The 23742-nt window shown below is 36.9% G+C and overlaps 1 protein-coding gene across 7 annotated transcripts in view; it reads right to left on the bottom strand.

Annotated features, from left to right (window-relative positions):
• The window catches only part of LOC106879295 (uncharacterized), a 106688-nt gene that overhangs the window by 5973 nt on the left and 76973 nt on the right, over positions 1–23742 (bottom strand). For 2 of the 7 annotated variants that reach the window (XM_089357924.1, XM_089357927.1), the window contains exon 4: positions 12798–12944. The exons of 3 other annotated variants lie outside the window; for them this stretch is intronic. In XM_089357924.1, coding sequence (XP_089214050.1) covers positions 12897–12944 — 48 coding nt within the window. In that variant the 3' untranslated portion in view covers positions 12798–12896. Of the gene's footprint in view, positions 1–10890; positions 11079–12797; positions 12945–23742 lie in introns of those variants that run through there. 2 more of the 7 variants (XM_089357925.1, XM_089357926.1) reach the window with 2 other exon arrangements.

Here is a 23742-nt window from a genome sequence, read left to right as displayed (position 1 = left end):
GGTAAATTTTCACTAGGTATGCCATTCAGAAAGTCTCTCAAGCTGCAGATTGTTCCATGACTGATCCAGAGTTTATAGCAGAAAGTTTCTTACTGGGTATTTTATTGGTAAATATAGAAGAGACACAAGCACGTGGTTATACATGGATTCATGGTATCATGAGTAACAGGGTAATATACAGTCAAATACAGTGGAGTGCACTGAACATTATAACACAGAGGTGTTATATTATAATGTCAACAAATATTCTTTTCTACTTTAGGCACAGGGCCCCAAATTATTTTTTTAGGGGGGCAGTCAATTAGATCAACCCCAGTATGCAACTGGTACTTAATTTATCAATCCCGAAAGGATGAAAGGCAAAGTTGACCACAGCAGATAATGTCAACACAGCCCAGCGTGGTAGTATTATCAGTGGTCATTGATCATCACAGTTTTACCAGTTGTCACAACAGATGTAACAGCAGACCAACAACGATGTATCAGTCATAGCAGAGAGTAGTATGAACTCACACTAAGAACAAAGATGAGCATAACTGTGCTATTAAAACACATCACTTTTTTGCAACTAGTTTTTACAGTACAGACACATACACAAACTTATTCACTTCACAAACTGGCACAGTTTTTACTGGGAACTTGTAATAGCTAGGAATGTAAAATCAAACATGCATGTGTATTGCAGACACACAGAACTTTCAGACTCACTAGTACAAAAACACAAACATTACATAGTTTAACTTGCAAGTTGTGCACACAACATGCAGACTCACTTGCATGGTACATTATCTCTTATATCAGTATAAACTCCTAATATGGGCACTCACTATCATATGCTGTGCTAGTACTTTTGTCAATCCACTAACAAATACACACACACACCACAGATGTGTGTGTACGTGCAATGGTGTACTGAACATAATATAGTAGTGCAGTGTGAATAGTGAAACAGTAGTGTGGTGTAGGTAGTGAAATAGTGGTACACTGAAAATTTTGATGCAGTATTGACTGTGTCTGTAGCTGAATGCTGTGTGACATCCTCTGGGAAGAGAAATATGGTGAACCTGACTCTTATGACATGCAAAGAATAAATAGGAGTTTAAGTGTAAATAAATTAATGATAGCAAAATATTAAGAGAATTTTTTTTTTGTAATCTTCATAATTATGACATGTTACTGAGAATATCATAAAGTACATATGTCTGAAATATTCTCAAACTGTCAGTGTGGTTTTATACTGTCAGGAACACACACTTTTCTGTTTAATATATAAATATGCAGAAGTTCTAGATCAATAGATGTTTTTGCATTCAATACATATTTTTCTATTTTACCATATGAGAAAGAGAGGTAAGAGAGAAAGATCACAGAATCTCAACTACATGCTACAACTAAAAACTATGCCAACAGCTTGTCAAAGAAGAGAAACAGTTTCAGCAGATATATTTCCTTTATGTTGTAATGATCCAACAATCTTTTCAAGTATACAATAATTCACTGAGCCATTTCCTCACATATCAGTAGATTTCAGTTACCAAAGTGATACTTCACTTCCTTTTATGGTAAATACTTCCTTTTCTCTGAAGATTCAGCTAAGTCTGAATAGTTAAAAATATTCATTTAAATATAAAATGTTTTTTCTTTGCTTTTTTATTTCTTTTTTTAGACAAAGAACAAAGCCAATCATTATAGAACAGGATTAAGTATTATGGAACAGGATTTGAACAGACTCTAATATATTACTGATACATATTTTACCCTAGAAAGGAATAAAAGGCAAGGCTGTGCCAAGAGTTCTTTGAACAGAGAATATGGTCACTTAATTTAGAATTCCAACATATTTGCTCACTCAGAAAACCACAAATTATCAGATTAATAAAGTAGGCAAAATAAAACCATCAATTTCTGAAATACTCTATTTTTCGGCACACAAGCCAAAATGTTTCAGACTAAAATTTACAGTCAAAAAAGGTAGGTCTATTTATACACCAAGACAACTTTGGAAGATCAAAAGTTCCATGTGAAATGCAGCAGGATTTGGAAAGAGAGAGACAATGTTTGAATGTTTACACTATATACTACATTGATTTGCATGCCAGAAAATATGGTAAGACGGAGGAAACTAATTTGTGAACTAAGCCTTCTGAAAACTTACCACTTTGGTAAAACAAGGACATTGAATGAACTGCTAAGACATTTGAGCGAATTCGTTGCCAGTGCTGATGGACTGGCTCCTGTGCAGGTGGCACGTAAAATACACCATTTCGAGCATGGCCGTTGCCAGTACTGCCTGACTGGCCTTCGTGCCGGTGGCACGTAAAAGCACCCACTACACTCTTGGAGTGGTTGGCGTTTGGAAGGGCATCCAGCTGTAGAAACTCTGCCAAATCAGATTGGAGCCTGGTGTGGCCACCTGGTCCACCAGTCCTCAGTCAAATCATCCAACCCAGGCTAGCATGGAAAGCGGACGTTAAACGACGATGATGATGATGATGAGCATTAGTTTGAGATAGAAAAGAAAACCAAGTCTCTACTGACAAGACACACCAGGTAACTTTCACTTGTCTAATATTTTTTGTGTTACAGGTACAAGGCCTGAAATTTTGGTGATGGGGTTAGCCAATTACATCGATCCCAATACATGATTGGTACTTAATTTATCAACCCTGAAAAGAAGAAAGGCAAAGTCAACCCTGGCAGAATTAGAACTCAGAATATAAAGCCAGATGAAATACTGCTAAGCATTTCCCCCTGGAGTGCTAACAATTCTGCCAGCTCACTGCCTTTTTTCACCTAATATCATTCACAAAAATCTATTGTATAGCTAAAATTAACTGAATATATACATTATGCACATTTATTTAGCAAATGTTCAGATATTTGTATTGATTGACCAACTTAGAATAAAGTCGCCCCAAGATGGTTGCCTAATTTGTTACAAACAGCAATCAATTTTTCCCAAATGACACTTCACCATCATTAAAAGGACACACTGGATAATGTCATTGAAAATAAGCTATTCTTGTAAACTGAGTTGAAATGGTCATGGATCGAAGAAAGACATTCTATCCTTTCATCAGAGGCCAACTTCATAAAACATTTCTAGGTTTTTCTAATCTAAAATTATTCATAAAAATTTTCAAAAGGACTTCCACACAATTTCTGTCAACCAAGTTTCATTTACAAGGCCTTAGTTGACCTGAGGCCAAGATGCAAAACATGTCCATGGTTTCAAAACAATGTACTGCAAAGTAAACTTCTGAACCACACAACCATGCAAAGACCCATCCACAACTCTTATTCTCTATAAATACACAAAAGAGGAGGCTAAATAAGATCTTACACATGCCTTAAAACTCCAAATTAAAAGATTCATAATCTCTCTACATACAATCTCTCTAAAGGAGTTAACTAGTTCCTCAGTAGGTTGGGTAACCCGTAGTTCTCAATGAATATGAAGAGTTACTTCAATGGTCAAATTGTGTAATTAATAAATAGTACATACATAATTATGTGGAGGCGTAATGGCCCAGTGGTTAGGGCAGCGGACTCGCGGTTTCGATTCCCAGACTGGGCGTTGTGACTGTTTATTGAGCGAAAACACCTAAAGCTCCATGAGGCTCCGGCAGGGGATGGTGGCGAACCCTGCTGTACTCTTTCACCACAACTTCCTCTCACTCTTTCCTCCTGTTTCTGTTGTACCTGTATTTCAAAGGGTCAGCCTTGTCACACTGTCACGCTGAATATCCCCGAGAACTACGTTAAGGGTACACGTGTCTGTGGAGTGCTCAGCCACTTGCACATTAATTTCACGAGTAGGCTGTTCCGTTGATCGGATCAACTGGAACCCTTGTCGTCGTAAGCAACAGAGTGCCAACAACAACAACATATATATGTGCTGAATGTGTCAATATGCATTCATGTAGTGTATGTGTGTGCGTGTGTGTGTGGCTATGTGAATATGTACTAAAATAAATGCATTATGCTGTCTATGTATATCAAACCACCATGTGTGTGATGACAGAGACTAAAGGAAGAGACCCTCTTCGTGTTCCCAGTGTACACCCTACCTGCTCCTCACTACCAGAGATTGCCACTAATCCAATTGCTGCTATTGTTGTTGTAGTCGTTTACTCCTCCTCACCACTGCTGCAGCCACTACCACCACCATACCCCTCTAGTTTCAACCAATTCTGGATTCCCAGGCTATTATAAATCACTTGTTAACTCCAGAAGAACTTTTCACACACACATTCCTCTACACAATCAAGTACACTTCCACATTCTGATCAGTATACATGCAGCTGTGTGTATATATAATTTTATATATGTACAAATATACAAACAGAGAGAGCTGTTTATAAACATACAAATGCATGTGGGCATACACACACACACACAATTTTTAACCACAAAATGGGACCACAAAGTGGTTGCATGACTGGCAAGAAATAGCAGTTTCTCTTGATCCCAACAATGTCAGTAGTGGACTATACAGTGGATGAGATAAATCTTCCCTGGATAGAGGTCTGCTCTAGGTCACTTCTCTGTTATTGACAGCTAGACAGAAGCAGTGCAGGATTGTGTATCCTGACCAGGTATGTTATAACAACACTGGCGCATACCTTATAACAACAGATAGGTGCCTTATAACATCAGATGTGTACCTTTACAGGTACATTAACAGATATCTTATAAAAACATTGACAGGCACCTTATAAAAACACTGACAGGCACCTTATAACACCACCGACAGGTACATTATAACACCGCCGACAGGTACCTTATAATAAAACTCAAAAGTACCTTAAAACAATATTCACAGGTAATACATTTGTCCACAACAACAATGGTGTGCAAGGAACACTTTAGATCCATTAGTTATCTATGTCAGTCCTTCCCAGATCCTCAACCTGTCTACAACAAACCACAGTAAGCTTCACAGAACATAATATAGCACTCCACACATCAAAGCAGATTGTATACAGAGCACAGAAATACATATCATCATCATCATCATCATCATCATCATCGTTTAACGTCCGCTTTCCATGCTAGCATGGGTTGGACGATTTGACTGAGGACTGGTGAAACCGGATGGCAACACCAGGCTCCAGTCTGATTTGGCAGAGTTTCTACAGCTGGATGCCCTTCCTAACGCCAACCACTCAGAGAGTGTAGTGGGTGCTTTTACGTGTCACCCGCACGAAAACGGCCAGGCTCGAAATGGTGTCTTTTATGTGCCACCCGCACAAGCCAGTCCAGGGGCACTGGCAACGGTCTCGCTCGAAAATCCTACAGGAGCCAGTCAGGCGGTACTGGCAACGGCCACGCTCAAAATGGTGCATCTCATGTGCCACCCGCACAAGAACCAGTCCAGGGGCACTGGCAACGATCTTACTTGGCTTGCCGGGTCTTCTCACGCACAGCACATTTCCAAAGGTCTCGGTCAGTAGTCATCGCCTCGGTGAGGCCCAATGTACGAAGGTCTTGCCTCACCACCTCAGCCCAGGTCTTCCTGGGCCTACCTCTTCCACGGGTTCCCTCAACTGTTAGGGTGTGGCACTTTTTCACGCAGCTATCCTCCTCCATTCTCACCACATGTCCATACCAGCGCAATCGTCTCTCTTGCACGCCACAACTGATGCTTCTAATGTTCAGCTTTTCTCTCAAGATACTTACACTCTGACGGGTATTCACATTGACATTACACATCCAACGGAGCATACTGGCTTCATTCCTTGCGAGCTTACGTATGTCCTCAGCAGTTACAGCCCATGTTTCACTGCCATGTAGCATGGTTGTTCGTATGCATGCGTCATACAGTCTGCCTTTTACTCTGAGTGAGAGTCCCTTTGTCGCCAGCAGGGGTAAGAGCTCTCTAAACTTTGCCCAGGCTATTCTTATTCTAGCAGCTACACTTTTAGTGCACCCACCCCCACTACTAACTTGGTCACCCAGATATCATGTTTGTAACAAAAGTACTAAAACTGAAAGACCACCTGAACATGAGACGGGCACAGTTTGTTGCTGTATCAAAACTGAAACTCAAATTTCAGTCATTATATGAAATGCCACCTCCAAATACTTAAACACATGCAAAACACTCCCAGTGTACTACCACAACACTATTCTAACAATACTATTCCTCTAAACAAATAAACAGACACTGGAAAGTAACAATAACCCCAATGGCTTCACTGGTCTTAACCCTTTTGTTACTGTACTTAGTCTGAGATTTTCTGTGTTTCTTTCAATTAATTTTAACTATAAGAGAGAATTTAGTAAAATAACTTAGTTATCATTAAGCTGGTGTTAGGGACATAAATTGTGACTAAGGTTTGGTGCAAGATTTTAATTCAAAACTTACGAAAACAAGGCATTTGTACTACAAAGCCAGAAGCAGTTTCAGCCAGGTTTGTATCAAAAGGGTTAAACATATGACTGCAGATCACTAAAACCGAAGTGTTGGAGAAGAGATCTGGAGACTACACATTGTTGTCCAACAACTAACTTTATACCACAGGTCAATTACTCAGAGGTGACTGACTGGAACTAAAACATTAACCATCACCAACAACAACACAAATAACACCTACTCAAACACAAGCCACTTGGAGAATCTCAATGTAATTACTCAATCTGTTAGAAATAGTAACCAAATTCTCCACAAATTACACCCTATTGTTTAATATAAAGACGGGAAATGTTAGCTAATGTAGTTCTACAGGATGGTCACAGCTGGAGTGCTTTTGATCATTGAGCTGCAGCATGAAAGTTGCCTTGAAATAAACAACAAGAACAACTGCCATTGTTATCACTACCAAACTAGGAATATACTAAAGGAAGAAATCTATAAGAGGAAATCTATAAGAGAGTTTTAAAACTTACTGAGTAAGAGTGGATAATAAGTGTGTTTTTGTATGTTTGAAGTGCACACTAGAGATATGAGGTCGAACACATAATATTACACAGGATAAAGTAGGTGGAGAATATCTGGCTAAACAGCAGCAACTAGAGCTGACTTATGTCAACAAGACCTCTACCAATGTCCCAACAATGTTGTATTGAATATGTTAAGTGTTAAATATATAAATGAAAACAATATTCATCATCATCATCATTTTTATTGGTTTAAACTATAATATATTTTGTGGGTTTGATAGGTCAGGAATACCATATCTTTCCACATATTTCAGTGAGGAGCCTTTTCATTTAACTCCATTTTCTTAAACTGCTCTCTGATATGAACACCCAGAACCACTGACATATAACATGCATCACATGACATTACATATCCACATGAGGATGCCTTTATGTAGTCACTCAAACTGCTAGAAAGAGCAATCAAATCTCTGACAAATTAAACACCTTACCACCTTAAAAGAAGGACACATTAGATAATGTGGTCTGGAACAAGAACAAATGTCATGGCTTGACTGTTTTTAATCATCTCTTATTTCATTAAGGGTTGAGATAAGGACTTAACGTGTCACATATATAAACATCTTCCTCACATAATTCAACCGTTATTACCTGTATGTAAAACATAGGAGATGGCAAATGTCATTTACCTGTGCATAAAAAGTGGAATTAAATAAAAACTTGGCAACCTATCAAGGAATTTCATTAGATCTCAAGATATCTGTGTTTATCGAAACTAGTGAAACTGTGACATTCCAGACTGAATCTAAAATCACCTGTAAGAAGATTAGCTGAGTTTTTTTTTTTTTTTTCTTTTTATTACAACTTGGGAGAGTAAAAAATACCTGTAAGAGATTAAACCAATGAGAGAGAGAGAAATTTAACTAAAACAACTAGGTTACAATACTATAATCCTTTTCAACTTCATCATGGTGAGTAGTCTGTTTACTTAGTTATGTAATAGGAACTAATTTAAGCTAATAGAGTCAACAAGTTTAATGTGGTGATATCAATAATATAGAATTCATTATAACATTAAGGTCTACAATATTTGCGTCACTGACATGATATAGACAGAACATGTAAGGACCATAGTAATTGTGTCATTCCTATAAAACAGACAGCACATGTAATGACTGTGTCATTCTTGTTTTGTAGAACACTTAATAGTAATTACACAAGACATAATTATTTCTCTGCAAAATTATAGCCTCTTTTATCACAACCAAATTAGTCCTAAACGTGATGAGGATGTATAACTTTGTGAAGACCTGCATCATGTAAATAGATACCTTTGGAAGTGGACCAGAAAAGTCTGTCACACAAAATATTGTGTGGTGGAAACATTTTCCCAAAGAAAGCTATAAATTGTGTAATCGTTTCAGAGAAAGCTATGTTTTTGTGCAATCCTTTCAGCTGTATTATTGAGAATATGACACGATTAGTATTAATACAAGTCAATGAAACACCTTCACTTAGATAGTGCAAGGAAAACACTTTCACTTTTTCACCTGCAAGCAACTTTTTTGTGGGTGGGGGGATTATATATATATATATACACTGTAATGGGGGTGGTGAAAGCAAGTTATTAGGAATTGTAAACAGGAAAATGAGTAATGATTTTTAAGTTCCTGAAAAAGAAAGAATAAAAATATATCTACTTATCTATCACTAAACACATACATGCACTGCATGCACACAGAGCAAACTAATATGACATGTAAGTATGCTTGCTGGTCAGAAACTGAATGTGTGAATGCATGTGTATGTGTGAACATGCATGCATGTGTGTGTGTATGTGAGTACATACATGTGTGTGTGTACACTTGCGTGTGTGTGTGTGTGTATGTGTTGATGTCATTCGTGGATATGTAAATTTCATGAACAGGCACAGGAGTGGTTGTGTGGTAAGTACATTGCTTACCAACCACATGGTTCTGGGTTCAGTCCCATTGCATGGCACCTTGGGCAAGTGTCTTCTACTATAGCCTCAGGCCAACCAAAGCCTTGTGAGTGGATTTGCTAGACAGAAACTGAAAGAAGCCTGTCGTATATATGTATATATATATGTGTGTGTGTGTGTGTGTGTGTGTGTGTGTGTGTGTGTGTGTGTGTGTGTGTCTGTGTTTGTCCCCCAACATTGCTTGACAACCGACGGTGGTGTGTTTAAGTCCTGGGGTTGATTTGCTCAACTAAAGGCGGTGCTCCAGCATGGCCACAGCCAAATGACTGAAACAAGTAAAAGAGTAAAGATGAAACAAGTAAAAGAGAAGAAAAAAAGAGCTAAACATTACATTTCTGTGTTGATGAAATTTTCCCTAAAAGAACAAATCTCTCTACATCACCATCCTCATCTTCATCATCATTCAATGTCTATGTTCTATGTTGGCAGGGGTTGGAAGGTTTGACATGATCTAACAGGCCCAAAAATTACATCACTTTGGCATGGTTTTTAGAGTTGGATACTCTTCCTAACACCAATTTATTACACATACTGGATGCTTTATTTTGTGTCACCAGCACAAGCAAGCTCACCATACAGTTTTTTTTTAAACTATGAACCCCAAAGGAGGTGACTTTCAGCTGGGAGATAAGGGGTTAAAGTATGAGAGAAGGGGCCAGAGCAGAACAGGTTTGTTGTTGTAGTGGAGCCACAAGGCCAATCACATTTTAAGGGAGCATGAGGGATGATCAGGATGGAGTGGAGAAAAAGGTAAGATAATGATGAGGTATCTGTGTGACCCCTCAAGGTATGAGGTGAGCAGAAGTGAATAGGGGTAAAAAAAAAAAAACCAGGAGAGTGTATGGGTTAAGATTGCAAGAGTGTGTGAGAGAGTGAGAGATAGGGAATGTATAGGGTGGTGGTGAATATAATAAGTGTTGAGTGGGTGATAAGTAGGGGAAGTAGGGAAGCGTAGGTGATAACTGTAGAGATTGGATAGGGTTGAGGAGTGGATGCAGTAAACAGGATGATGAGTAGCAGAGTAGTAATGATGATTCAATAGACAGGAACAATAAGAGAAAGAGAGAGAGAGAGACAGACAGACAGACATGATGATGATGATGATGAGTGGTTGCGTAGGTTTCAAGAGTGGTGGGGAGAGTGAGAGATGTATGGTGGTGGAGAAAGTGAAAATGATTTGGTGGTTTGAAGGGAGCAGAAGTCAATATAAAATATGGGTGTAGAACAGTATTAACAATATGGAAAGGATATCAAATGAAATGGTTCCAGATTAATGAGTAAGATTAGTGGTATCAAAGGAAACCTACAGTCAGAGCAATAAAGGGTAATAGGGTGTCTTGGAGGATGAAACTGGATAAAGGGTCCAGTTGTACATAAACATAAATATATATATATATATATATATATATATATATATATATATAGAGAGAGAGAGAGAGAGAGAGAGAGAGAGAGAGAGAGAGAGAGAGAGAGAGAGAGAGAGAAAGAGAGAGAGAGAGAGAGAGAAAGAGATATGTACACACACACACACATTCAGCACTTCCAGAACACAGTTGGGTAAGTCTTCTCAAGAACTGCATAACACCAGTCATCCTGGTTCTTTGTCATCTTTTCTGTGAGGTTCAAGGTCCTGAGATCAGTACTTCTTCATACAGCTGTCGTCATCCATATGCATCACATGTCCATATCAGCACAGTCTTCTCTCTTACACATGACATCCAATTCCTCTTATACCCAGTTTCTCTCTCAATGCCTTTGTAATTAGTCATTCATACACACTTACATTACTCAGCCAACAGAGCATGCTTAATTCCTTTCTCTCCAGTCTTCTCAAGTCCTTTACATTCAAAGCTCATGGATCACTATCATGCTGCATTGCAGATCTAACACAAGCATCAAACAATCTGCCCTCCACACCAAATGAAATAACTTTTGTTGCCAGCAGTGGTAGAAGCTCCCTGAGCTTTTTCCAACTCAGGCTGCTACACTTTTTGAACAGCCACCTTCTCTAAGTATGTCTTCTTTCTAGCAAAATCTATCAACTACTTCTAGTGAGCCATCTGGACATTTAAGAGAATCTATTTCTGGTGAGCTCAAAGTACTTATTGCTCCAGTACAGCTATCACAAATGAAGCTTACTTTCTTTGTTAGTCTGCCTGTGATTTCACTACAATTCTGATGTGTCCATAGCCTACATTAGATATGGAGTTTATACCTACTCCTTTCCTCCATACTGAGCAAGGCCATTTCCCTGAAAATACAATTTTTCTGTCTTCTTTCTAAGCCATTTGTCTTTGATAGATTTACTGTAAGACTTTTCAATTCTAGGTTTAGCTTCCACACCAGAAATTTTCTCTCTAATTCTCTTATATGTTCAGCTATGAGAACTAGATCATTACATATAGGAAGGAGTTCCCATACAAAGCCAGTCTTAAAATCCTCTGTGATGGCCTGTAGGTGTATGATGAATAGAAGTGGACTGAGGACCAAACTTTGATGAATTTCTACTTTCATGCTAAATTTGTCACTGAAATCTTTGGCAATTCTCAGTTTACTCACTGCATCATTATACATAGCTCATGCAGCCCTCACAAGCCATTTATCTACACCTAGTTTCTTCAGTGACCACCAAATTACTGAACATGGGACCCTGTCAAACTCTTTCTCCAAATCAACAAACACCAGGAATAGCAATTTATTCTTAGCCAAGTATTTCTTCAGCAGATACCTCACTACAAAGATTGCATTTGTGGTACCTCTTCCAGGAAGAAAGCCAGACTGCACTTCATCTAGGTCTACCCTATCACAGATCAATTGCACTATAACTCTTTCTCTCTCTCTGTAACCTTCATAATCTGATGTATTAGCTTGATGCCTCTACAGCTGCTTCTCTCTAAGGCATCCCTTTTGCTTTTGTAGCAGTTTATGATAATATTGCTATGCTAAATCATTGGGTGTGAAACTTTCCTGTATAACTTGGTTAAGTATGCAAGCAGTGATCATGTATCCACTATCCAGGTGGGTGAACAAAGACAATAAGAATTACAAAGGACAACACAAGAAGAACAAAGTTTGACAAATATGGTATTAGGTTAATGCTTCAATGAAGAGGTTTAACATTTTGGATATTAACCCTTCACCAGAAGAATAGAAATGCAAGTGTTTGAGTGTATCTGTGTCTGGAAGGAGGATTGGTGTAAGTGCATGAGTGGGGTGTACATGTGTGCATAGCTGTGTGCAAATGTGAAAATATAGTGGTGCTGGCAGTGTGAAAGGATGTATAAAGAGGCAGGGATGAGAGAATAAAGGTATTTATGAAGTATACGGAATGGCAAGAACAAGACAGGTGTTATTGACAGGAGTGCATTTGTATAAAAAGAACACACAGGGCTGTGAAAACATATTTTAACAAAGGGCAAAAAAGCTTAAACTAGAAATTGAAAATGCTAAAATTCTGTGAAGAGAAGTGGAAAAATTTGGTAAAAATACACAACACTGGTAAAAAGTCTGGAGAATTTGGCAAAAAGTAGGAAGTGTTCAAGAAACTGGTATAATCTGCAAAGGAGATGAAATAACTGAGATGAAGGAGGTGAAAAATCCAAAGTTGCAACTGGAGTAGAAAAGAAAGAAAACAGCAGACAGGAGAAAACTGGTCTTTTTTTTTTTTACAAGAAAAAGAAGAGTGGGCAGTAAGGGGAGAGAAGCTACACAAGAAGTGGAAATGGGAGGGTGAATGGGCAGGTGAGTGTTAGTAACCCTATGTGTGTGCGTGTCTGTGTATGCATATGCACACACAGAGACATCTGCATTACAGAGGTATTGCATTCCAGAAACAAGACGTGCATGTGTGTGCATACAAATTTAATTTAATTTAATTTGTGGTCCGTGGGAAGAGCCATTCTAACAATGCGTCCTGCCCTAACTCTTTGAAACGCTTAGTTTTAGAATGGTGGCAGCTGATGAAGGAAATGTTCTCTATGTGGCCAGTGTGTTTTCTGTACTCCGTTTATCATTTTGTCCACGTTTTTTTTGCTACATCCTGTACCCAGATATGCATCTATATATACATGTAGATGTAGGTATGTACATACATGTACGTATATATGCATATACTCATATATTATTTGTATATATATATATATATATATATATATATTATTATTATTATTATTATTATTTTGAGAGTAGTGAGATGCTGGCAGAATTGTTAGTATGTTGGGCTAAATCCTTAGCGGCATTTTATTCATTTTTCCATTCTTAGTTCAAATTCCATTAAGGTCAACTTTGCCTTTCTTCCTCCCGGGACCAATAAAATAAGTACCAGTTGGACAATGGAGTTTGAGCTAATCAACTTACTCCTCTCCTGAAATTGCTGGCCTTGTGCCAAAATTTGAAACCATTATTATTATCATTATTTCACTTTGGCATAGTGATACTAATAACTCAATATAAATATACGTTAGAACTAAATATAAATATACTTCAGAGAAGTGTCAGTCAAGTGCAGAGCAGTAGTAAGAAATTATATAAGTGACAGGGATATAAGAAATTATGTAATAAACATCATCGACTTACAGCTGTTTCTGCTGTATGATACAATGCCCTCATAGTTGAGTGCTTGTGTGAAAATGGTGGTAACTGGTGGTAACAACTATAAGCTTATGGAGACCATTATATAATTTCTTATTTCCTTGTCATTTATTTAATTTCTTGTGTGTGTGTGTGTGTGTGTGTGTGTGTGTGTGTGTGTGTGTGTGTGTGTGTGTGTATGTGTGTGTGTGTGTGTGTAGTTTATTGAAACTTGTGTTGTTGGATAAAATTCAATTACAACAAACCATATACTCCACAACATGTGCTAAGAACTTCTCTTTCATTTGTTTGACACAATTTAATGTTCATCTGAGTGTGTGTGTGTGTGTGTGTGTGTGTGTGTGTGTGTGTGTGTGTGTAAGTGTCTATGATTGTTTATACACATTCACATATATTGTATACATATTGTCGGTTACATAAATAAACTTCAAAGTCCTAAGTACACAGATGTTGTAAAGTCTGTTATCTCTGTTAAATATGTCTGTGTATGGGTGCGCATGTATGCAGGCACCCACCATGATTTAAGGCAGGTAGTCATTCAGATACCTCCACTCCTCATTGTATGTGGAGTATGACAGCAATGTAAATAACCAATCACATGATCTGGTGCTAAGAGAAAAATAAGTGACCAGTCACATGATGTGGTGCTGCTGATGTGTTAGATTGAACAGGGTTTTTTTTCAGTAAATACATCTGTTGATGGTGGTTAGACATGGGTTGTGATCTTTTATTATGAGGAGACTGTTGAATGATTCTTTGTTAAAAGACATGTTTGTGTCTTTGTGCTGTGTACCTGAACGATACTGTAGCATGTATCAGTCTCTCGTAAAACTGGCCTCGTTATTTCCACTTTTTGTTAGCAAAGTAATGCTCTATATACTTTGGAGCTCCAACAACAACATACACATACAGGCATTACATATAATTATATAAGCTTTATCTCTCTCTCTTTCTCTCGCTCCCTCTCCCTGAACATGTACATATAAATACAGCCACATACACACACATACAATTCTACAACATATACATAACTTCCCCACTACCATCACTACCTATACATTCACAAATGTATGCATATATAGACACAACTATGCACAATGCTGGACAAAGAGAGAGAGAGAGGTGTCAAATTACACAGCTATATGACACAGCAGCCACAGTTGGTTTGTCTGTTCTTAGAGCTGACTTCCTGCTATTAGAGTTATTGACCCCATTTTTGGCTGTTACCACATTGGTTGATGTTCAGCTAAGGTCATATTCATCTGCTGACCTACACACACATCTCCATAGTCGGTGTCCTATCTCTCTAGTAGCCACAATCACTGGCGACAGAGGCAGTGTTAATACTAAGAGGCAATATTTATGCCCACTTACACATAAACGTTCTGTTAGAACAAACTATACTTCAGGAGTAACCATGAGAGAACCTCTCATATTGGCTTCTGGGGCAAAATGCTAGTGATATAAACAAGAGTTTGTCTCAGGGTATCAGTTAAGAAATATTTGATGAAATATTAAACAAAAAGATAGCTAATTGGTTAAACAGAAGAAGGTGGTGAACAATAAAAGTAGGGTGGAGATTGAAGTTAAAGCTGAATCAACATGGATGAATCTTCAGCTCATTTGCTTCGTGTTAGGCCCTCCACACACACACACACACACACACACACACACACACACACACCTCAAACAAGGAAATATTGAAGTGGGATCAGATGTGTTAGTTTCAATCTCTAATTAGGTTTTGTCAGAAACCATCTAATCTAGTCTAATTGTGCATGGAATTTGAGTAAATTTAATTAATACAGTGTTTAATGAAATCTACAGATATATTCAGTAATACACTATAGTAACAAAAGCAGATTGCTAATATATCATTAATTTATTATATATATATAAATAGAGACATACACATACACATAAGGATAGGTAGATAAATATAGACATATATTATAAACATATCCATACACACATACATACATATATATATACACACACACACACATATATATACACACATACACACACACACACACACACACACACACACACACAAACATAAAATTACACAGACATATTTCCAAACACATGCACTCACAGAGCACACATATGCACACAGACACAGACACGTGTGTGCGTATATACATATATATATATATATATATATCATCATCATCATCATTGTTTAACGCCTGTTTTCCATGCTAGCATGGGTTGGACGGTTCGACTGGGGTCTTGGAAGCCAGGAGGCTGCACCAGTCTTCAGTCTGATCTGGCAGAGTTTCTACAGCTGGATGCCCTTCCTAATGCCAACCACTCCATGAGTATAGTGGTTGCTTTTTACGTGCCACCAGCACAGGGGACAGGGGAGGCTGGCAACGGCCACAATCGGTTGGTGCTTTTTACGTGCCACCGGCACGGAAGCCAGTCAAGGCGGCACTGGCATTGGCCACGTTTGGATGGTGCTTTTTATGTGCCACCGGCACAGGAAATCACAACTATAATTTCCATTTGATTTTTATTTTGATTATCCACTCATGCTGTGGATAAGTGAGTTCACGATGTATCTTACACCAGCTTCACATAACCAGCCCCAACCCATTCAAGTACCTTGGATCGCAGGGCGTCTTGCTGTGCTTGAAGAGACCTTGAGTCAAGTACATCAACATCAAAATAATATATATATATATATATATATATATATTTTATTTTGATGTTATATATATATTTAATTTTTCATAGAACTTATCTTCCTTCTTGGTACCTTAAGGGGAAAAAAAATGCTTTTAGCGATGACCACATCCCATCCTTTTTTCATTATTTTCCCCATCCTAAAAGAGGTCACCATCCTTGGACTCATGTCTCATGCCAGTAGCTATACGATGGTAAAAAACTAAATAAATAAATAAATGGTAAAAAAATTACAAATCGAAAAGAAATCCCTCTCCTTCCCTCTCTCTACATATCTATCTGTCTGTCTACCTACCCACCTATCTATCTATCTCCATTGTCCTAGAACCCCACTCCAAAAAACAAAAACAATGTTCTCCTCATTTGATTTATATAAATGAACAAACTGTTTGCACATTCACAATTTTATTTGACAAGTTCTATGACAATCGAAAGCGCTAATAACAATGACTAAATAAAAGAATTCTTTTTCCAAAGTTCTGGCGACCTCCTCTTTTCTCAGTATTCAATATCTGTACACCACTTCTAACACTCTATATACAAACACACACACACAAAATACACTTTAATTGAAATAAAGTTTCCTCAAAATTAACATCTATATCTTCTATTCTATCTATTCTGTAATAATAAATGCGAAAGCAAATGTCGGTGTGTTGATGAAGACTGTTAATTATTTGAAAAATATTGTTCAATTTTAATGTGGAAAGAAACTTGGGGAGAGCTTTGGCTTTTAAGCTAGTGTATAATGTTCTTAGCTTAGTTTTTCCTTGGGGCTGGCCATATTGGAGCAATCTGGAGTATAACTTGCCAAAATTGCAAAAATAATCTGGAACTCGACTGAGGAAAGAAAACTCCAAATGACCTGTCCTTGTTTTCTTTGTATCGTCTGTCTGGATGTTTTGTTGTCTCTTTTCTGTATCACCTAATTGTCTGGATGTTCTGAGTTCTTGTCCCATTTTGTATTTATATATATATATATATATATCTTAATAATTTAGAGAAGAACCACCATGGTGCAACTCAAACGATGAAGGAGATCAGACACCATCAATAAAAGCGTACTATACAAAATACTAGTTTAAAAATCTAAAAAAATCCAAGAGAAAATTTGTAATACATAAAATCTATGAAATATTGGGCTAAAAATTTAAATCAGTTAAGTTTATAAAAACGAAAGTTTTAAAATATTGATATCAATTAATGTTTTTTATATTGACATTCAATTATTAACGTAACAGTGTCATCTCAGTTCATTCTAGGTATTTCTTAGAATTTGCTAAGATATTGATATTATTTACCTTTTTTTATCAACATTTCATTATTAACATACAATTGTCATCTTAGTTTATGACATTATATTTCTTGACATAATGTCTCCAAAGAAGAGATCTTACATTGGTCAAAAAATGATGGTAGCAGAGAAATTGAAAAGAAGGAGAGCAAATGAATCGTCACATGAGACTTCAATTAGATAATCACAAAATGCTGCATGCACAGCTACTGCAAGAGCAATGGAAAGTGATGAGCAGTGTAGTATTCACCTGACCAGGAATGCTGCATTTCTTTCATGTAGATTTCTCGCATGTGGTGCTGATGAGCGCACCCACAGGCTTAATTTATCACACAGATGTAGTTCCTATATCTGCTGAGTGTTCAGCGTGGTAGTGACAACGCTGACAGCCACAAAGGAAAGTATATCCACCGGTGCGTTCAAAAATCACATACCCCGACCCACTTTTCCATGACAAGGTTAAGGCCTGGAATCTTCCAAACAGATGCATGACATGTCATTTAGTCAAATTAGCCCTTCATTTACTCCACAAAGGTTTAGTCATCAATGCTGCATTTCCCCGTATCAAATGTTTCAACATAACTCTACTATATACACAAACTATGACATTTAAATCCCAAGCAATGCCAGGTATGTCTACTAGTTGACTTATAAACCTTTAATATCCTTGGTAGTATACTATGGTTACAAAACGAAATACTGTGTAGTTAGAAGTTTGCATCGCAACCAAATGGTTTTAGCTTTAGTCTCACTGCATGGCACATTGAGCAAATATCTTCTATTATAATCTCAGGCCAACCAAAGCCATGTGAGTAAATTTGGTAGATGGAAACTGAAAGAAGCCCACTGTGTGTGTGTGTGTGTGTGTGCGAGAGAGAGAGAGAGAGAGAGAGAGAGAGAGAGAGAGAAAGAGAGAGAGAGAGAGAAAGAGAGAGAGAGAGAGAAAGAGAGAGAGAGAGAAAGAGAGAGAGAGAGAAAGAGAGAGAGAGAGAGAGAGAGAGAGTTTTTTCAACCAATCATTGGGCCGATAGAGTAAGCCTATCAACAATGAACCTATACTGACTACTGGAAACAGCTGAAAGTCAAATTTACTAAAATAAAGAGAAATATATAATGACCATTATTTATACTTTGTCTTACACACACATACACACATGTACATATCTAATATTGTATATATATATTTTATTAATTTGCATGTGCGGCTGATAATTCGCTTACCGCTTGTGATGGTATTTCAATAATATCATCCCTATATATATATATATATATATATATGTTCAAAAATTATCTTCTCTGTTTTATATTTTTCAGGTTTCCTTATTTGCTCTTTACAGTTGCTTTCAGAACAGTAGAGTTTCTAAATTCATATCAGACATTTCTAATACTTCACAGTCTCATTATCAAGAATTGAACTGAATATATTTGGCATTTGTATTGTTTCTTATATACTGATTGAATTACTGTAGACTTTCCCCCACCATAGGTTTATTTTTATCATTAGCTTTATGCCTTAGCAGTCATATATTCAGTTGTTTGTCAAGGTCAAATTGTGACTATTAGGTGTTTTTATATTTTAATGTCAATAGCTACATTTTAATTTTTCATGTAACTGTTTACATGTTAATTTTGGCATTGTATCGTGATATTAGTATGATTTCTTATCGTCTTATATTTTGTGAGGAATATAAAACATGTATTTTCCTCTAGTATTTCCTTATCTATTTTTGTTTTATGGTATGTGGAGTAATGTTGTGCAATAGTTCCATGTTGTAAATGCATAGTAAGCCTACGCAAGAGTGCCCAATATAACAGCTAGTGACCTGAAGTTTGCAACATTCAGTTACATGATTTCACAAATTGTGAAAGCACAGGATGTGTCCATCTTCTCTGATGTTCAGAGACAGAGTAGACACTTTCAAAGAAATTCAAAATGGCTTCCAGATGTTAAGGCAGTGGTTCCCAACTTGTGGTCTGTGGACCCTTGGTAGTTCGCAAAGGTAGTACTGGAGGTCTGTGAACATGTTAAGCTGAGAGACCTTTCAATATCCTGGGGTCTGTGAGAAAGCACATTTAAATAAAAGGGGTCCTTGGTAATGAAAAGGTTGGGAACCACTGTGTTAAGGCCTCTATCAAAGCTCAACAATAAATTTCCACTAACATACATCACAGTTTTTATTCAAATATAATGTGTCTAAGATTATTATTTCAGTATATTCTTCCTTTTATAAGATAGGAATGTATAGTATGAGAGAGATTTTACTGTTATTTCAAGCAAGTCAAATGACTATGTAGAGGCTCTGTACATAACCAGGCACTGGTGTGGCTGTGTGGTAAAAAGTTTGCTTTGCAAACACATGTTCTGGGTTCAGTCCCACTGCATGGAACCTTGGGTAAGCGTCTTCTATGACCTAAGCCAACCAAAAGCCTTGTGAGAGGCTTTGGAAGGTGAAAACTGAAGAAATCTGTTGTTTGTGTAGTGTGTCTTTGTGTCTGGGTTTGTCATTCACTACTGTTTGACAACTGGTGTTGGTATGTTTACGTCCCCGTAGTTTAGTAGTTAAGCAAAAGAGACTCAACAGAATAAGTACCAGCCTTAACAAAATACAAACGTTAGCATCAATTCATTCAACTAAAAACTTAAGGCAATGCTCCAGCATGGCCACAGTTTAATGGCTGAAACAAGTAAAAGATAAAGTATATATATATATATATATATCTATATATATAAAAATGAGAACTTGTGTCTGTCTGTCTGTCTGTCTGTGTGTTTCCCTAAAACTCGAGAACTACACAACCAACTTCATTCAAATTTTACACATGTCTTACTTAGGGTTCCGGTTGTGTTTTAGTCAAAAAAAATTTTTAACTTCTTGCAGAGTTCGAGCCCACGGCAACATAATATCTCCTCCACTATTTAAGTATTACGTGTCAAAAGTGAAACAAAAACACTCATGTCAAATACTTTCACTTTAAAAATGAAACTATTCCACTAACTGAAACAATCACATTTCGATACTGTAATGACAGATACTTTCACTTTACTGGTGTGTGTATATATATATATATATATATATATATATATATATACAGAGAGAGAGAGAGAGAGAGAGAGAGAGATGTATATGTATACATGTATATGTACACGTATATGTATAGATATATATAGAGATATAGATCTATAGGTGTACATCTAATATGTACACATATATAAATGCATACAGATATCTATACATATATACACCCATACACACACACACATATATATGCACACAAACACACACATTAGTCATTTGTTTTCTTATCCAAAACTACGTCAAAAGTATTGAATGGATCTTTAAGAAATTTGGAAATTATATTCTATGCATAATAGCCATAACCCCCATGAAAATTCATATATTTTTGATGTTGATGAAATTTTAACCATACAGATTACACACAAATAAAGTAATATTTCTAAAAATTTTTCTTCTTAGAAGTTACAAAGACCCCTTCATGGGGACCTCCTTTGGGTCTTTTTATTACCATTGCGACACATATAGTCCCCACACATTTCCATGCTGTAATGACAGATACTTTCAGAGAGAGAGAGAAAGAGAGAAAGAGAGAGAGAGAGATGTATATGTATACATATAGATGTATATGTACACGTATATGTAAAGATATATATATAGATATAGATCTATATGCATACATGTATATGTATACATGTGTAGATGTATATATATAGATGTACATGTAATTTGTACACATATATACATATATATACATGCATAGATATCTATACATATATACACCCATCACACACATACACATGCACACAAACACACACATTAGTCATTTGTTTTCTTATCCAAAACTACGTCAAAAGTACTGAATGGATCTTTATGAAATTTGGAAATTATATTCTATGCATAACGGCCATAACTCCCATGAAAATTCATATATTTTTGATGTTGATGAAATTTTAACCCGAACATAACAGATGAGCATTATTTGTAATTCAACGGTACAACAGTGTAAGACTACCCTTTCAGATATACTTACATTGTGATTTCTGCAATGTGGTGCATAAATTGTCAAGTAAATGAGACGCATCTTTGCCTCCACTGATTCACTTGCAAAGTGTTGAGTAAAATTATTTCGTTGCAGACCTCCTTTGAGTCTTTTTATTATCACTGCGACACACATAGTCCCCAGTTGGTAACATTGATTTCAAGGCCTTTCCAGATGAGAGACTGGCATTCCACTTAATGTCTATGTTCCATGCTGGCATGGATTGGAGAGTTATTAATGTAGAAATATGGTATCGTAGCTACTAACAGTTGAGGGTTGCGTAGTCTAGACGGCGTTTTTAGATTTCATTATTCTCTTTAACCCGGGCAAAGCCGGGTATTTCTGCTAGTATATATATATAAATAAACATACACACATACATGCATACATACATACATACATACATACATACACACACACACACATACATATATATATTTGAAGAAATGAATAGGAATAGCTTTTCTGATGATTTTTCCACTTTAATAATTAGATGTCCATAAATTATCTAATTATTAAAGTGGAAAAATTATCAGAAAAGCTATTCCCATTCATTTCCTCAAAATACATAACACTGTACCAAGGACTTTCTGTTTCTAATTCTATTGTGTATGTATGCATGTGTATATGTATACATGTATGTGTGTGTGTGTATCTATGTATACAGGTATGTATGTGTATATGTATGAGTATGTATGTATGTCTTTGTATGTGTGTGTCTTTGTCTATTGTATGTATGTGTGTGTCTTTGTCTATTGTATGTATGTGTGTGTCTTTGTCTATTGCTTGACAACCAGTGTTGCCTGACAACCAGTGTTGGTTTGTTGACATCCCTGTGACATTACAGTTCAGCAAAAGAGATCAATAGAATAAGTACCAGGCTTAAAAAAATATTGGATCAATTTGTTTGGCTAAGCCCTTCAAGGTGATGCCCCAGCATGGCCGCTGTCCAAAGACTGAGACATGTAAAGGATATAAAAAAAATAACTGTTCTACATTTATTGTGAGACATAGTCCTAAGATTTACGACTTATATCACGTGATTTCTTTCTTTTAAAGACAATTAGAGGTTTGTTGAAGAGGAGTTGGCTGCTACATTTAGCAAGCTTAGTAGCTACAGAGAAATCCTGTTGCCACCTTCACCAACCATCATCTCCACCACCACCACCACCACCACCACCACCACCATCACCGCCACCACCAGTTTAGAATCAGTTAGTAACACAGCTGACGAGTGAGATTTCAATGAAACAGTGTGTATGCATGCGTGTGTATGTGTGCATGAAAACTTGTGTGCGTGAGTAAGTACTTATCAATATGTCTGAAGGTTTGCATTTGTCTACATATGTATATATTAGCATGTGTGACTGAGAGTGTGTGTGTGTGTGTGTGTGTATTCATGTATATGGTATTAAGTCCATTAGAGACTCAGAAAGATTAAGAAACTGAGAGGTGTGTAGGAGAAAATAGGTCACACTAATTTAGTATAATTAATAAAAATATGTTATGATGACTAATCTGGGTAGAGACAACAATTTATCAAGTGAGGTGTTGAATTAGGTTAGATACTATTTGATTATTTAGGAACAATATAGCAGAATTCGAAATAAATCGATATTTAACAGGAATGTGTTTAACTATTTTCTCTCCGTTATTAGTCACAGCTGACAAGCGTGAGCCAAATTTATTCTCTCTTTTTCGTGTCCACCAAACCTAACTAAATTGTTATTCTCTAACCAAAATATAAAACACCAAGGTTCTGATTTACAGTAAAAAGTAAAAAAAAAAAAAAAAAAATCTTTCCACTACTTTTACATCATGTCTTTAATCAAAGCACAAAAATGTCAAAAACTAAGTCATGGATATCTTGAGAGGCACTTACTAACAATACACGCAATGAGAGAATTGGTGATATAACAAGTGTTTTGTTAATTTACTGTGCTGGTCTGAAATCATCACAGTGGCCTGTTAGAAATGTCCACAAAGTTTGCATCACCAGTCTGGAAACTCTGTCTTACTCAGCATACCAATCTCCAGGAAACTGTTCAAAAACATGCAACCAGGTGAAAAACCCACCATCAGGCATTTACCATACACTGAATGTCTTGCTTCCCTGGATATGGACACACTAAAGCTCTGATGTCAGGCAACTGACTTGGTAGACATCCACAAGATTATCCACCATGTTTCCAACAACAACTTTGGGCACCTTTTGAATTTCATG

This window comes from Octopus bimaculoides, chromosome 9, assembly GCF_046866305.1.
Source record: "Octopus bimaculoides isolate indiv1 chromosome 9, ASM4686630v1, whole genome shotgun sequence".
NCBI classification, from domain to species: Eukaryota; Metazoa; Mollusca; class Cephalopoda; order Octopoda; family Octopodidae; genus Octopus; species Octopus bimaculoides.
The sequence above is the reverse complement of the archived record's forward strand: the minus strand, read 5'-3'. Positions and strand labels throughout refer to the sequence as shown.